General features: G+C 52.3%; 2 protein-coding genes across 6 annotated transcripts in view; both read left to right on the forward strand.

The window, feature by feature from the left end:
• LOC128943996 (septin-4-like) overlaps positions 1–15,281 on the forward strand; it is a 208,906-nt gene that overhangs the window by 84,086 nt on the left and 109,539 nt on the right. The window contains exon 13 of one of the 3 annotated variants that reach the window (XM_054287053.1): positions 10,985–10,995. The exons of the other annotated variants lie outside the window; for them this stretch is intronic. The gene's annotated coding sequence lies outside the window, so the exon portion shown is untranslated. Of the gene's footprint in view, positions 1–10,984; positions 10,996–15,281 lie in introns of those variants that run through there. 3 annotated transcript variants of the gene reach the window in all.
• Positions 1–15,281, forward strand: part of LOC128943994 (S-adenosyl-L-methionine-dependent tRNA 4-demethylwyosine synthase TYW1-like) — a 105,053-nt gene that overhangs the window by 54,302 nt on the left and 35,470 nt on the right. For all 3 annotated transcript variants that reach the window (XM_054287049.1, XM_054287050.1, XM_054287047.1), the window contains exon 14: positions 3,082–3,217. In XM_054287049.1, the coding sequence (XP_054143024.1) occupies positions 3,082–3,217 (136 nt within the window). The remainder of the gene's footprint in view (positions 1–3,081; positions 3,218–15,281) is intronic.

Raw genomic sequence — 15,281 nt, forward strand, 5'->3', positions numbered from 1 at the left:
TTTCCTCCTCCTCCTCTCCTTGGGCTGCAGCTGAACCTGCCACAGGCTCACAATAAACTGAGGGAGGTTTTACACCAGGTGAGCTCCTATACCTGGCTCCTGTCTCTGACCCATGGCTGTGAACACCCCTCGTGTGTGGGTTTGCCTTTATGATCAACAATAATGCCAATAATGAGCAGATGATTATTAATGCTCATCAGCAGATGCTCATTTGTGATGTTGCTGTTCCTGGTCCTTGTGGGCCCTGTCCTGCCTGCCTGGTGAAGTGGATTTATTTGATGGCACAGCTCAGCTGAAGATTTCAGCTCAGGATTCCTGCCCACACCCCTGTGTAAATGCCATGGATTTGGTCTCCTGGATTTCACCTCAGGTGTCTGAGCTAGCAAATCCATCCTGGTGTCACACAGCTGCATTTGCTGTTGTTCTGCACTGGAGCTGTCCCAGGAGCCCCAGTCTGTGTCCTGGTTCTCACTGCCCCTCTCTCCTTGTCCCCCCTTGGCAGAACGTGCCCAGCTCACCTGGGCTCGATCCCAGCCATGCAGAGCCCTGTGGGCCATTCCTGTTTGGGGCTGAAATCCCTCCCTTGCATCACTTCTAATTCCTTCATTCCCCCCTTGCTGACTGTGAGTCTGGCTCCTGCCTGTCCCTAGGTTTGAGATGATTTTTCTCAGCCCCTCTTTGTTAAGCACCTGCTCCATCTTCACCAGGGCCCCTTTTAATTAAGCAAAGACAGTGCTGAGTAAAGAAGGAGTTTGGCTGAGTATTCCTGGAAACTGAGCACTTCACATTTGATCATTTTGGGCTCTGTGGCTTTGGATTGCCAGTCCAGACAAACTTGTTTACAAAAACTGAAATTTTAACCTGAAACGTTCAGTTTGTTCTGGATTATTTTGTTTTTCTGTCTAAATACACACACAGAGAATGTGTTCCAATGGTTGGTTGAGTGGATTTTTCTGGACACAAAGAGCTCTGGTCAGTCTCACTCTGGCCCGTTCTTGTCCCTGTCACCTTTGGGTGACTGTATTTTTAGGTGGCACTGTTTGGTACCTGAACAATGGCTTCTGATTTCTCCTCATCTCTAGAGAACCAAATGAAGCTGGGGCTGGTGCCTGCTCATTGCAGACTTCACACCAAGCACTCCCAAAATGCTGCCCCCGGACGCTGGGAGCTCTGTGTACACTGTGGTTGTTGATGCTGCAGCCCCAGGGTGGCGGTGCCATGAGGGCTGGGTGTGTGACACTCGCTGCCTTTGTCACCTCTGCCAGGGGAAAGGCTCTGTCCCCATCCTGAGGGGTGTCCCCACCCCTGGAGGTGGCACCCAGTGCCTCGGGCTGGTGACAAGGTGGGCATCAGGCACAGGCTGGGCTTGGTGACATTGAGGGGCTTTTCCAACCTCAGTGATCCTGTGTCACAGACATGTTTTATGGAAAATCCTTTCCTTAGGATTTTTTCCTCCTGAGAAGCTGAGAGGCCTCAGGAACAAAATGTAAACAATGATTATCTGCTGCTGTGGAATGCAACAGGTGCATCTGTGATTGGTCTCATGTGGTTGTTTGTAATTTATGGCCAGTCACAGTCAGCTGGCTCAGACTCTCTGTCCAAGCCACAAACCTTTGTTATAATTCCTTTTTTTTCTATTCTTAGCCAGCCTTCTGATGAAATTCTTTCTTCTATTCTTTTAGTATGGTTTTAATATAATATATATCATAAAATAACAAATCAAGCCTTCTGAAACATGGAGTCAGATCCTCATCTCTTCCCTCATCCTCAGACCCCTGTGAACACTGTCACAATCCTGGCATTCTGAGGGAGCTCCTTTCTAGGCTCTTCTGAATCCCTTTGGTCCTTTTGCTGCTGGGCTGTGGTGTTGCTGCTCCTCTCTTATTTATTCCCTTGGCATTTATGGAAGGGATCAGCCTCCACCCAGGCTCTTCCCACAGCAAAGGAGCTTCAGTTTCTGCAGGAGTTCCCAGTGCTGGCTCCCAGCACTTGTGGCCAGAAGGGCTCTGCTCCAGGATTCCTGTGGAAGGAGAACATGGCTGTGGTTTGTTTGTGGCTTTATTTTCTAAACAGCTTTGCTCTCTCTTCAAAAATGTCACTGATGGTCCTGCTGCAGGTCAGGGGAGTTCAACATGTCCAGCAGTAGGAACTGCCTGAATTAGGGCTGAATTTAGTGTCACAGAATCCCTGAGGTTGGAACATCCCTCCAGGATCATTGAGTTCTAGTTGTACCCAATCCCTACAGCCCAGAGCACTGAGTGGCACCTCCAGCCCTTCCTTGGGCACCTCCTGGGCTCTGTGGGACACAGCCAGCTGTGCTCTGGGGGTGTGGGCTGGGTGTGCTGTGTGACCCCCCCGAGGTGCTCAGCTATGGCAGTGTCTTTGGAAATGGGACCATTTTCCATGTTTAAAGTACCTGCACCACCACCAATTCCACTGCTCTAAACAAGTGAAAAGTGATCACTCAGCAACTGTTGCCTTCCTAAACAGCAGCTGAGAAATCCCAGAAACACTGGGGTAGGAAGAGCCATCCAGGATCACCCAGTGCAAGCTGTGCCCCATCCCCACCTTGTCCCCAGCCCAGAGCACCGAGTGCCACCTCCAGCCCTTCCCTGGGCACCTCCAGGGATGGGCACTCCAAACCCCCCTGGGCAGCCCCTGGCAGTGCTGAGCCCCCTTTCCATGGGGAAATTCCTTCTGATGTCCATTTCTGTTCAATGGATTGTTTTCCCATGGGCCAGAGAGATCATGGAGAAAGGGCACAGCTTTGTGGGTTGCAGAACCTCTCAGTGCCTCAGCTGAACCCCTTCCTTTGGGAAGCCTTTCCCAATGTGTTCAGCCCCACTGGAGTGAGATCTGTGCTGGTGCAGGGAGGAAGTGACAAAGGCATTGACAGCCAAGGCTGTGCGAGAGTTCTCAGCCTTGGGGCTGTTTGTTGGGGTTATAACACCTTGCTGCTGATGGTGGGCCCTTGGCAGAGATGAACCTTCCCTGGAAACACTGCCCAGCTCCTGTTTTTGTAGGAGGGCACAAACTGAAGCTGCAGGTTTGGAAAGCAGCAATTCCCTTTTCCCTTTGCAGGAAGCTGGAGCCTGTGACCCAGCTCTATGTCAGTGTGGATGCCAGCACCAAGGAGAGCCTGAAGAGGATTGACAGACCCCTCTTCAAGGACTTCTGGGAGAGGTTTCTGGACAGCCTGAAGGCCTTAGCTGAAAAGGTACCCACTTAAGGATGGATTTTTAAATGGCTTTTTCCTTCCTTCTACACTCTGCTGACTCACCACCTCTTTTTCTTCCTTCTCACCTTACCTGCTTCTACTTTCTGCAGAAGTAGAAGACTGGAGAGGCTCTAAGATGGACCATGGAGTGGATTCTGGGTGTGTTGGGAGTATATTTCCATGGTTGGGGTGTTCAGGTGTGTGAAGCGCAGCAGGTTTGGGTGGTTTTCCAGAGCAGAATGTGTGTGTCAAATGGGGCAGTAAATGCTGTGACTAAAGGGTGCTGTGAGGGATGAAGAGATTATCACACAATAGATTTCCTAACAAAGGGGTTGCACTAAACACAGGCTGCTGAAGGAAAGCTGGAAATTCAGGGAAGAGTTGTAAATCCCCTGTGTTCCTTTGCTCTGGTTCTCAGAGGCTCCCTTGAAATGGCAGCACATTAAAATGTGTGTGCTGGAGTTTGGTAGCTCTGTCACCCTCCTGCCCCACAGAAATCTGCTTTTTCTGGAAGGTGGAGCCATCCCAGGGGATCTGAGCACAGCAGCAGGGGAGCTTTGCCCTGGGTGTGATGGATCAGCAGTGCCTGGGCCCTGGGTGTGTCAGCTCAGGCTCTGTGTGCCAGCTCTGGAGTCACTGGTGCAGCACTCCTGGGCCCAGCAGCACATGAGGGGGTGAGAACAGAGCCATGTCTGCCTCTGCTCCTGGGCTCTGGTGGCAGCCAGGGCTGTGTTTACTGATCATTGACACGTTCCCTGCTGGGATGGACAGCCAGGAGAGACTGCTGCTTTGGAATAATGAGGTTTTGGAGGAATAATGAGCTTCCCAGCCTTCTCAGGTCACCACCTGAGCATTCTCTGTTGGAGCATTCTCTGCCAAAGGAACTTAGATTAGTGGATGTGTGAGGCTCAGAGGAATTGAGTGGCACTTTGTGCTGCAAAGGCATGTGGGCAGCATGGTCGGGTGTTTGTGTGTGGTGATGCAGCTCCTGTGCAAAACCTCAGGCCAAACACTGAGGGCATTAAAATCAAGTGCAAACAAATTCTCTGTGAGCAGGGAAATCTGTGGGAAGGAGAAGAGCTAAAATACTGAAGGTACAAAATACTGAAAAAGCCTTTTGGGAAGTTGCTTTTGCCCATCATTTCTTTCTTGTGCCTCTCTTGACCCTGAGTGTTCATTACTGGAAGAAGTTTCCTTGCAAACAATTGAAGGTGAAAGTATTGGCAAGTCTGTCCATACAGCTAAAAATACCCTGGTCAAGGTGAAGAGGAGAGGAGAAAGCAGCTCCACCAGCAGGTGCATTTTCTCCTCCAAGCAACTGCACTTTGAAGGGTCCTTGAAACACTGATAACACAAGAGCCAATTAATGGTTGTTCCAGTTGAAGCCCTGCTCAGCTGCACGAGGCAGCAGCACATGTGGGGGCAGGAGGAGCTCTAGGGGAAGCTGCTCTTTGTTGGTTTTCACTTAATCCCAGAATCAGTGAGGTTGGAAAAGCCCTCCCAGCCCATCCAGTCCAAGCTGTGCCCAGAGCACTGAGTGCCATTCCCAGCCCTTCCTTGGACACCTCCAGGTGTGGGGACTCCAGCCCTCCCTGGGCAGCCCCTTCCAGTGCCTGAGCACCCTCTCCATGGGGAAATTTTCCCTAATATCCAGCCTGAATCTCCTCTGGCACAGCTTGAGGCCATTTCTCTTTGTCCCCTGTTCCCTGGGAGCAGAGCCACGAGGTCCCTCCTGAGTTTCTGCAGGCTGAGCCCCTTCCCAGCTCCCTCAGCTGCTCCTGGGACTCCAGACCCTTCCCTGGAGATGCTCCAGCCCCTCAGGGTCTGCACTGTCCTGAGGAGCCCAGGGATGGCTCTGGGTTGGAGGTGCCCCAGCAGTGCCAGCACAGGGGACAAACTCAGGATTCTGGTACCCAAAACCTCCAGGTGCTCCAGGGCAGCAGCAGCAGCTCTCTGTCCCCTCCCAGCTGCCCTGTGGGACTGTCACTGTGGGAGGTGGTGGCAGCCAAAGCACCTGTGAGTTCCTGGGACACGCAGGCCCTTCTCCAGGCTGGCTGTGGAATGCTGCTGCACTGTGCTGGGGAGGTGGTGGTAATTTATCTGGAAACAAATCCAAGCCCCAGTTTTTCCCAGTGCCTGACAATCCTTCCAGGCTGATTCAGTCCTTCCCAGGTGGAGAGGAGCTGGCACTGCAGCTCATCTGAGTCACTGCTGAGCAGTCATGGGCACACTGAAAGATAAAAGTGGGCAAGGGAGTTTATAGGAATGTGAGTTGTACCTGCTGTGGTCACCCTCTGGGGTTTGGGAGGTGCTGGTTCTGCTCCCTGCCTGGGGCTGCAGGGCTGGGTGTGGCAAAATAATCCTCTGCTTTGGTAATCCAGACTGAGAAATGGGAGGGAAAGGAAGAGGGAAGGACATGGTTTTATGTGAGAAATGAGAGAGTGTGTTTGTCTTGGTTGTTCTCTTTCCTCCAGCCAAAGGCCAGGTCCTGTTAAATATGGGAGGGAGGTGAAGATGGGCTTAAAACAACTCTTGCCCCAGTGAGGTGTTTACAGAACTCAATCCTGGAATGGTTTGGGTTGGAAGGGACCTTAAACTCACCCCATTTTAACCCCTTCCACCTGCCCACACTGCTCCAGGCCCCATCCAGCCTGGCCTTGGCCCAGTTATGCTGATAATGGATTTCATGCTTTTAACTGAACTCCTGCACAAAGTTCTTGAGCCTCAGTAAAAGGGTGAATTTAATAACAAATTGTTCCCAGGATGATCTGACAAGCCTCATCCAGCATGTTGGGGATTAGTTGCTACATCCATTTTCAAAGGAAGCCCAGGAAGAAAAGATAAAAAGCTTTTGTGCTATTTCTCTCTGCAGCAAACAACATGAGCCCCCCCTTTGTCCAGTGCTACTTGGAGCAAGTTTGATCCTTTCTGGAGCTGCTCTCATTGAAATGATCTTCATGTTACATTTTCTGTGCTGAGAAGCACTTTCTGAGAGAGGAGTTTATGTTAAACAGCAGGTGGACTCCCAAAGGCTCCTTTGTTTCTTGTCCTGATTCCTCTGCCCCTGAAATTAAATGTAGAGGGAAAGGAAAGACAAGAGCCTGTGCAATTTAGGCTGTGCCCTTCCAAACACCACATTTGAGTTTTGGAGCCTCACCCTCTGACAGCCTTGAGTTTGTAAGAGTGATTGAGAGATGGCTTGGCTTGACAGATGAGTGCTTGGAGCAGGCACTGAGGATGTGAATCCTTGTCTCATCATCAGGATGAGAAATCTCTGCTGAAAGAGATTTTGATGTTTCTTCCAGCTATTGCTGCTTCCTGATCCATACCCAGTGAGGGACGGGCTGCAAACCAATGAGGAGGGCCCAGGGGGAGATTGTCCATCCCTGGAGGTTTTAGTATCAAGTTGATGCTTTTTTCCCAAAATACCTTTAACCAGATGTGCTGAGCAAGAAAACAACCCATGGTCTGTGAGCTCTCATCACTCCCCCAGTCAGATTTGGGATCCTCTGGTGTTTGATTTGGGCTCTGTTTCCCTCAGGGTGACTGGACCAAGTTCTGTAGGCTGAGGAACTTTGGGAATTTGTCCTGGTTGTTGTCCATAAATCACCAAGTGTTTTCCCAAGCAATAGGGGCATTGGCTGGGGCAAATTGGAATCTCCTGCTGAGAACTGGAATGGGGATGCAGTGACCCAGTGTGACAAAATTCTTATGGATTTCTGCCCAAACACTGGGAAAACAGGATAGAGGATGGTGTTGGCAGAGAAGCACATGTCCTGTTCATGGTTCACATCCCTTGGCAGCAGCTCTGGGGGGGATTTTTGCCTGCACAGAACCCCAGGCTGGGCCAGGCTGGAGGGGGCGCAGAGGGTCCCTGGTGGCACCTCCGTGCTCAGGCAGGGCCATCCCAGAGCAAGGGCACAGCATTGTGTGCACAGGGCTCTGCAGGATCCCCAATGCTGAGGGAGACTCCAGCCCCTCCCTGGGCAGCCTGCTCAGGGCTGGGCACTGCCCAGGGCACAAGTTGTGCCTCCTGGGCAGGGGCAGTGCTGGGCTCAGGCCCTGCCCGTGGCTCTGGTGCCGCTGCTGGGCCTGGAGCAGAGCCTGGGCCCTGCTCTGCCCCTCCCTGCACACAGGGACAGCCAGGCCTGAGGGCCCCTCTCAGCTGGGGCTCCTCTCCAGCCTGAGCAGCCCCAGCTCCCTCAGCCTTTGCTGGGCACAGAGATGCTCCAGGCCCTCCTCATCCTCACAGCCTGAGCTGGCCCTGCTCCAGGAGCTGCTGTCCCTGCTGTGCTGAGGATCCAGAGCTGGACACAGCACCCAGAGCTGCCCCCAGGGTTGGGCAGGGGTCAGGATCACTCCAGAGGTGCCCTCAGGGCTGGGCAGGGGGCAGGATCCCTCCCTGACCTGCTGGGAAAGCTCCTCCTGACCTGGGTGAGCAAAACAGCTCTTGAATAAGTGGCTGCTGGTCCATGGGTGTCCATGGGCTTGCTGAGCTCTGGCTGAAGGTCCTGCTGTCACTCATGCTCTGAGGAACATCTCCCAGCCCTGGTGTGGTGTCACCTCCTCTGTCTGTACCCCTTGAGCTCCTCATGGTGAATCCTGGCCTGGCAGGACTGGCTGTGCTGCCAGAGCCAAGCAGGGCTGAGCTGGCACCTGCCAATGTGCCAGTGTCCTCTCAAGCAGCCTGGAGCTGTGCACAGAGCAGGAATGAGCCCTGCAGGTTAATGGGATGGTGTGGCACTGCAGGAACTGATGATGGAGCAGAACCTTGTCCTTCCTTCCTTCCAGGAGGGTCACAAAGCAGAGGAGGCAGGTGATTGGCACTGCCAGGAGCTCAGGCTGTGCCTTTGGACATCACACACAGCTCTGCTGCAGATCTGGGTCTCACCTTGCCCTCACTCTCTTTGTGCTTCAAGGGGATCAGGATTTCCTGGAGAACCAGGGCCAGGGCTCGCTGGGAGAGGTGGAGCAGACACCTGGGATTTTTCCTTTATTAAAAAGGATCAAGAAGGGAAATGGTTCCCTCTGCCTGTGCTGGGATATCACACACTGCCAGGGCCTGGGTTTGGTGCTGGATGTTCCTTGCTGGCAGGTGCTGGGAAAGGTTTATCCAGGGGAAGGCATGAGATACAAATGGGAGACAGCTCCCATTGCTGTCTCCAGGTCTGCATTTTCACTCTGCTCACAGGCAGCTCTTGTTACATTCCTGGGTGAAGAAGAGACCAGTTTGATATTTAAACATTCCCAGCTTGCATCTGCTGCTATTTGCTTGACTCTTTTTGGTTTTCCCAACATCATCCTGTATTCCAAGTTACCCTTGTCTTTGTGTGATTACAAACAGCATAAATACATTGAGTTACATCCTCAGCAGCTTTTGGTGCTGATTATTATGTAATAAATGACGGGGACAATTGTTTTTATGAAAAGACTGATTTGATTTGCAGGGAGATAATTTATGTGGCTCCTGGGGGAGGGGAGCCACGTCTGATGTTTCTGAGCAGGGGGACTTTTTAAGCAGAATTTAAATGTAAAATCTGCAACAGATGTTAGAATCAGTAATCAATTTTGCCACTATAAATTTAGAAGAATTTGACTCTTCTGCACAGTAAATGCTCCCACCAGCTGTGTTCCTGTTTTAATGGGATTGCTAATGAGACTTGTGGTGAAGGCCTTGGGCAATGCAGCCTGAGGAGTGTGACACAGGTATGATGTTAATATGGAGTTATTGCCTCTGAAATCCATCCTGTCCTTTCGGTGTCCTCACAGCAATCCAAACCAGGCTTCAGCAGCATGCTTGGCTGCTGAGGGAGTGAAATCTCATTGCTCTGGCTGTGCCAGTCCCTCCTGCTTTGCTTGCAGGCAGGGAAGGGGGAAATGTTCATACCACAGCTCCAGGCAAAGGGATGTGTTATTGCAGCAGCTGCTGTCCTGTGTGTGCTGGGGAGGCAGAGAGTGGGGCTGGGGAAGGGAGGGTTCTGTGGCCAGGCACAGGCAGGGGGTGGAATCCATGTTCTCCCCATCCATTGTCACAGACATCTTTTATGAAAAATCCTTTCTTTAGGATTTCTTCCTCCTGAGAAGCTGAGAGGCCTCAAGAACAAAATGTCAACATTGATTATCTGCTGTTGTGGAATGCAACAGGTAAATCTTTGATTGGCCCATGTTATATCTTTGTAATTAATGGCCAATCCCAGCCCAGTTAGCTCGGACAGAGCTGCAAACTTTTATCATTCCATTCTATTTTATTCTTAACTAGCTTTCTGATGAAATCCTTTCTTCTATTCTTTTAGAATAGTTTTAATGTAATATATATCATAAAATAATAAATCAAGCCTTCTGAGGCATAAAGTCAGATCGTTGTCTCTTCCCTCATCCTAAGATCCCTGTGAACACCATCACAATCCATCTCCCAGGTGAAGCCCCTCCTCTCATTCCTGCCTGGCAGAGGGTGCCCAGTGCCACCTCGGGGTCAGGACAGGGCACCCCTGCCCCTCCCATGGCCTGGGGGAGTGGCAGGAGCAGGGCCCTCCTCCTCCTCCCCTTCCAGCTGCTCTCACCCATCCCATCCCTCCTCAGGCAGCAGATATTCTCCAGCTTGCCCAGCTTTCCTGCTGCAGAAATGTCAGGAGCGTTTGCAGTTCTTACCCTCTGTTAAAGAGCATCTCTCCTTTGCCTGGAGCTCCTCTAGAAGCTGCCTGAGATGCCAGCCTTGGCTTTTAGGGAGCTTGGTTCAAACCAGTCTCTGTTCCCCTTCCAGGTTATTTATTACCCAACCACCAGCCCAGGGCTGTTCCCTGCTCTGGACTTGGCTCTGGGAGCTCCCAGTCCCCTCAGCAGCCTCTGTGGCCTTGGGGACATTTGGTCACATTTTTGTTCTGTGGTTGTGAACTAGAGCAGTTTTCATGGACAGGCCCTCTGAGGAGGCTGAGCCTGCTTGTGCTTTTATGGGAACTCTCCAGGAGGAAAGAACAAACCTGAAATTCTGCTTGTGGCAGCAAGGGAAACTTGGGGCTGTTCTTTGCTTCCGGCCAAGGTTTGATGTGAGCCCGTGAAGCTGAGCTGACAGGGCTGAATGGCTCAGGCTGGGCCTGGGCAGGGCAGTGCACCATGCTCCAGTTGCTAAATGCATTAACTCTGGATTTCTCTCCTCTCTGAGCCATCCCCAGCAGCTCTCACAGGTGAGAGGCATTTATTGGGTTCATTGAATCCATTCCTCTGGATCCTTGCATTTGGCATTTCAGGAAAGACAAGTTGACAAAACATCTGCAGGAGTGATGTGTTCGCTCATGTGGAACAGGGAGTGCAGAGCTGAGGCAGAAGCACTGCAAGGAAAGGGATTTTCTGGGAATGTGGTGGTGGTGGGAACACCCTCCTGGGTTTGGGAAGGGCAGAATTAGGGGGACGTTGCTTTGGAGGGGAGAAATCCATTCCTGAAGGGTGGGGTGGGCTGGGGGCAGGGCTGCCTGGGGGACAGGGCTGCAGCCAGGCTTGCACAGGGGCACAGGGACACACAGGAACATGGGGACATGGACACACGGACACACAGAGACATGGACACATCGACATGTGGACACACAGGGACACAGGGACAGGGACACATCGACATGTGGACACACAGGGACATGGGGACAGGGACACATGCAGACACACAGAGACATGGACACATTGACACACAGGGACACACGGACACAGGGACATGGGAACAGGGACACACGGGGACACAGACACAGGGACATACGGACATACGGGGACAGGGACACGCAGGGACACATGGACACACACACAGAGACACAGACACAGGGACACATTGACTTGCGGACACACCGACACATGGACACACAGGGATATGGGAACAGGGACACAGACACACAGAGACACGGACACATCAACATGTGGACACACAGGGACATGGGGACAGAGACACATGGACACACAGAGACATGGACACATTGACAGACTCAGGGACACGGGGACACACAGAGACATTGACACTTGGACACACCAACACATGGACAGACAGGGACACACAGAGACACTGACACAGGGGCACGTGGACACAGGGACACACGGACACAGGGACACACCAACACATGGCCACATGGACACAGGGACATGCGGACACAGGGACATGTGGTCATGCAGAGACATGGACACACAGGGACACACATGGACATACCGACACTTGGACACAGGGACACGTGGACATGGAGACATGGACACACGGACACATGGACACACGGACAGGGTGCCCAGGGCTGTTGAGTGCCACATGTCCTTTGGGTGGCCTTGGGGACGTTCTCTTGGCCCAGGGTGAGACCCCCGTGCTTGGCTCCAAGGGGCTGGACCTGGTTTGTTCCCTGGGACCCTCAGGGCAGGATCCTGCAGCAGGAGTGAGGAGCAGGGTTCAGGGCAGGGCTGTGCCTGCAGTGCCCTCAGTGCCCCAGGGCAGGGCTGTGCCTGCAGTGCCCTGAGTGCCCCCGGGCAGGGCTGTGCCTGCAGTGCTTGCTCACTGATCTCCCAGTTCAGCTTCTCGGGGTCACAGAAACCCAAAGTTCCTTGCTCAGGTGGCTTTGGGCAATAAACAGGCTCATGCCAAGGGGTGCTGCTCCCCTTGTGCCATGGGGATGTGGATGCATGGCCCTGCTCCTGCCCATCCCCACCAGGCCATGGGGAGCTGGGCCTGGAGCTGGGTGCTGCTGGCCCTGAGTGCTGCTGTGACCTCCCAGACCATGTGGCCCCTCCGTGGTTCCCATGGCTGCTCCAGTGACCCCTCTGGAGGCTGTTGACTTGCAGGTGGTGCCTTGGGAGCCAAGTCCTGTGTGTTCTCCGTGGATGAAGCTGCTGGTGGATTTGGCAATGGCAGAAATGCAGAAACTGCAGCACAAGGATTCAGAGTCCCCTGTGAAGCTGCAAAGCTGCTGGGGCATCTTTCATTGAATTCCCAGAAACTCATATAATTCTGGTTATAATGTGGTAATTCATAGAGTTCACCAGGGAAGATGTGAAATGTGGGTCCAGGGGAGGCCATGGAGACGGTCCAGGATCCAGGCTGGGAGAGCTGCAGTGTTCCCCTGGAGAAGGTAAGGCTCCAGGGAGACTTTAGAGCCCCTTCCAGAGCCTAAAGAGGGCTTTTAAAAGGAGGGAGAGGGACTTTTACACAGGCAGAGAGTGGCAGGACAAGGGGGACAAAATCTGTTTTGTGCAAGAACCAAATGAGATGCAGTGCAAACGATCTGTAAGTGCTTAGTGCTAAAGCCAGCAGGTCTGGAGTGTTTGGGGGTGATGAGCCCTGCAACTGGAGAGTTGATGATCCGTAATAAATACATGTAATAGAAAACAACTGTTTACAGAGCTGTACAAGTGTGAGTGTGTTTGCATCATTGCTTTTATGTCCTTCTAGCTCAGGGTTGGAATTTGCTTAACGATTCTGGGGACTCTGATCTCCCTCTGGGCTCTCTGAGCCCAGCTTGCTGTGGAAGCAGCAGGATCTGAAGGCATTCATGGACACTGGGTCTCTAAAGGAGTGCTGGAATGTGAGGTGTTGGAATTTCAGACATCCCCTGGGCAGACTCCTCAGGTGGAGCAGTGTCACAGTCAGTCTGTATGAAGGGGTTTGTGATGGTTTGTGGATTTGATCTCAGGGTGCAAAAAACCGACACGGCACAGGGGGTTTGCAGTGATAATCAAAACAAATGCACCTTTATTGAATGACCACAGCAAAATGTGATAGAGGGATTAAGGGAGAGAAAAAGATAGAGAAAGAGAGAGAGAGAGGGGGATATAGCTACCAAACCTAGAGATGAAATCCTTTGGTCCAATCCAGTTGAGGATCCATCTGTTACATCGGGGAGATCTCAAAATCTCAAGCTAATTCAGAGGTTTTTATTATGATAATTCTATTGAAAATTGTGAGGGGGAAAACAGATACAATAAGGAACAGATGTAACAGGCAGTCCATGTTCTTAGCAGTAAACAAGAGCCATTGTTTTCTTGTTCCAGTGGTCACAACCTGCAGGCAAACATCTCGCTTTGGTCAGCTTGCCTCCCCCACACACCTGCCCCGGGCTGGGGGTTTCAGTCCCAGTCCTTGGAAGGAGCAGAGGGGCCTTTGCACATGGGGGTTCCATGGCTCAGTCCTGGATGGAGAGGCTCCTTACAGCTCAGTCTGTCTGTCACGGTGGGTGTAAAACAGGTGAGGGTCTGTGTGGGAGACCACCTGAAACTCAGGAGAAGTCCAGCCAGGGGAGAGGTGGGACAGCTCCCAAGGCTGTTGTTGCACAAAGGGCACGGCGCCCCTTGTTCTTCTCATTGGGCTCAGTGTAGCACACAGCAAACACACCTGTGAGCAATAGCTTAGCACTGTGCTCTCAGGTCTCAGGGCCTTTGGTGTGTGACTTTCTCCTACAAAGCCAGAGATTCTAGACAGGGGGGGTTTTCTCTTCAGTGGTCCGCAAGTGATGATCATGAGGCAGATGAGGGAAAATTGAGGCAGACTCTCACAAGCACACCTTGCACTGTGGATCCCCAGACACCAGGACCTGAATCAATCCTTTGCTGGGATTTTTATCATTCCCCTGCTTTGGTCCAGCACCTGCAGGAGTTCCCTGAGCCCCAGCTCAAGCTCACCTATTTACCAGAATGGGCACTTAAAACGTTTAAAGCCCATAATTGTTGTTCTTTTAGAGCCCAGCTCTTGAATTAAGGCTTTTCAAGAGCACTGGGTTTGCAAGGATTGCTTAATCAATAAGAGAAATTTATGTCAGACTCCTTGTTTACACTGCTATTTGTGAAGTGAACTGGGCAGGATTTTCAGCAATCCTGGTGGGGCTTTCAGCTCTATTTATAGATGATTTGGACAAAACCCAGAAGAAAAATATAAATCATTTGCTTCACAGCCTGCAAGAGTGTTTTTTAACGAGGTAATTATGTTTTTATGGCAGCTTAATCTCTGCTTTCATCACTGGAAGTTGCACTGCTGGTTTGTTATTTCCCAGGATAAGGAGTGTCACTATTCCCATAAATACTTTCACCCCTTCCCAGGCTGGGGCTGAGCTCCTGTGTGTGCCACCCTCACAGCAACAATCCCTTCCCAATATCCCATCCAGCCCTGCCCTCTGGCAGTGGGCAGCCATCTCCCTGTCCTGGCACTCCAGGCCCTTGTCCCAAGTCCCTCACCATCCTTCCTGTGGGATCCTTCAGGTGATGGGAGGCCACAAATGGATCACCCCAAAACTCTCCCTCCTCCAGGCTGATCCTGCAGTTACTCCCTCAACCCTTCAGTGTTACAGGGTTATTTAAAATACAGTTTATTCTCTTTTCCTGTGTGCCCTATTGCTCAGCAAAACAGCGATTTGGAAGAATATTCCTTCAGGCCCCTGGGGAATCTCAGTGGGAAGTTGTTTTCCTGGCTGAGATTTCCAGCCACAGAGATCTGTGAGGAAGCATCCAAGTCTTTGGCTGGGTGTGTAAAGAGCTGGGCTGGCTGGAAGCTCCTGAGCAGCTGGCAGTGCCCTGGGGCAGCCTGGCTCCAGCCCTGGGCCCACAGTGGCTCTGGGAATGTTCAGTTCCTGCCCCAGCCTTGGCCTGAGTGGGGCTGGGGTTGAGCTGCTCTATTTGGGCTGCTCATCTTCCCCATCTCCTTTCTGCCCCTGCAAATGCCACTCTCAGGCTCTGTCTCCACGTTTCCCAGTCTGTGTTAAGGCACTGATGTGCTGCTGTCAGAGGCCACCTTCCCCCTGCCACACAACCACTGAGGCTGGAAAGCCCCAGGGTCGGAGTGCAGCCGTTCCTCCACCACTGACCCTGTGCCACATCCACTCGTGGTTTGAGTCCCTCCAGGGATGGGCACTCCACCCCTGCCCTGGGCAGCTGTGCCAGGGCCTGGCCTCCCTTTCAGTGAAGGAATTTCCCCAAATCCCCCCTGAGCTGCCCTGGCCCAGCCTGAGGCCGTTCCCTCTGCTCCTGTCCCTGTTCCCTGGAGCACAGCCCGACCCCCCCGGCTGTGCCCTCCTGTCAGGAGCTGTGCAGAGCCACAAGGGCCCCCCTGAGCCTCCTTTGCTCC

The sequence above is a fragment of the Melozone crissalis genome, unplaced genomic scaffold (genome assembly GCF_028551555.1).
Source record: "Melozone crissalis strain CALT ecotype California unplaced genomic scaffold, PUWL_Pcris_2 ptg000057l_1, whole genome shotgun sequence".
In the NCBI taxonomy this organism is placed as follows: Eukaryota; Metazoa; Chordata; class Aves; order Passeriformes; family Passerellidae; genus Melozone; species Melozone crissalis.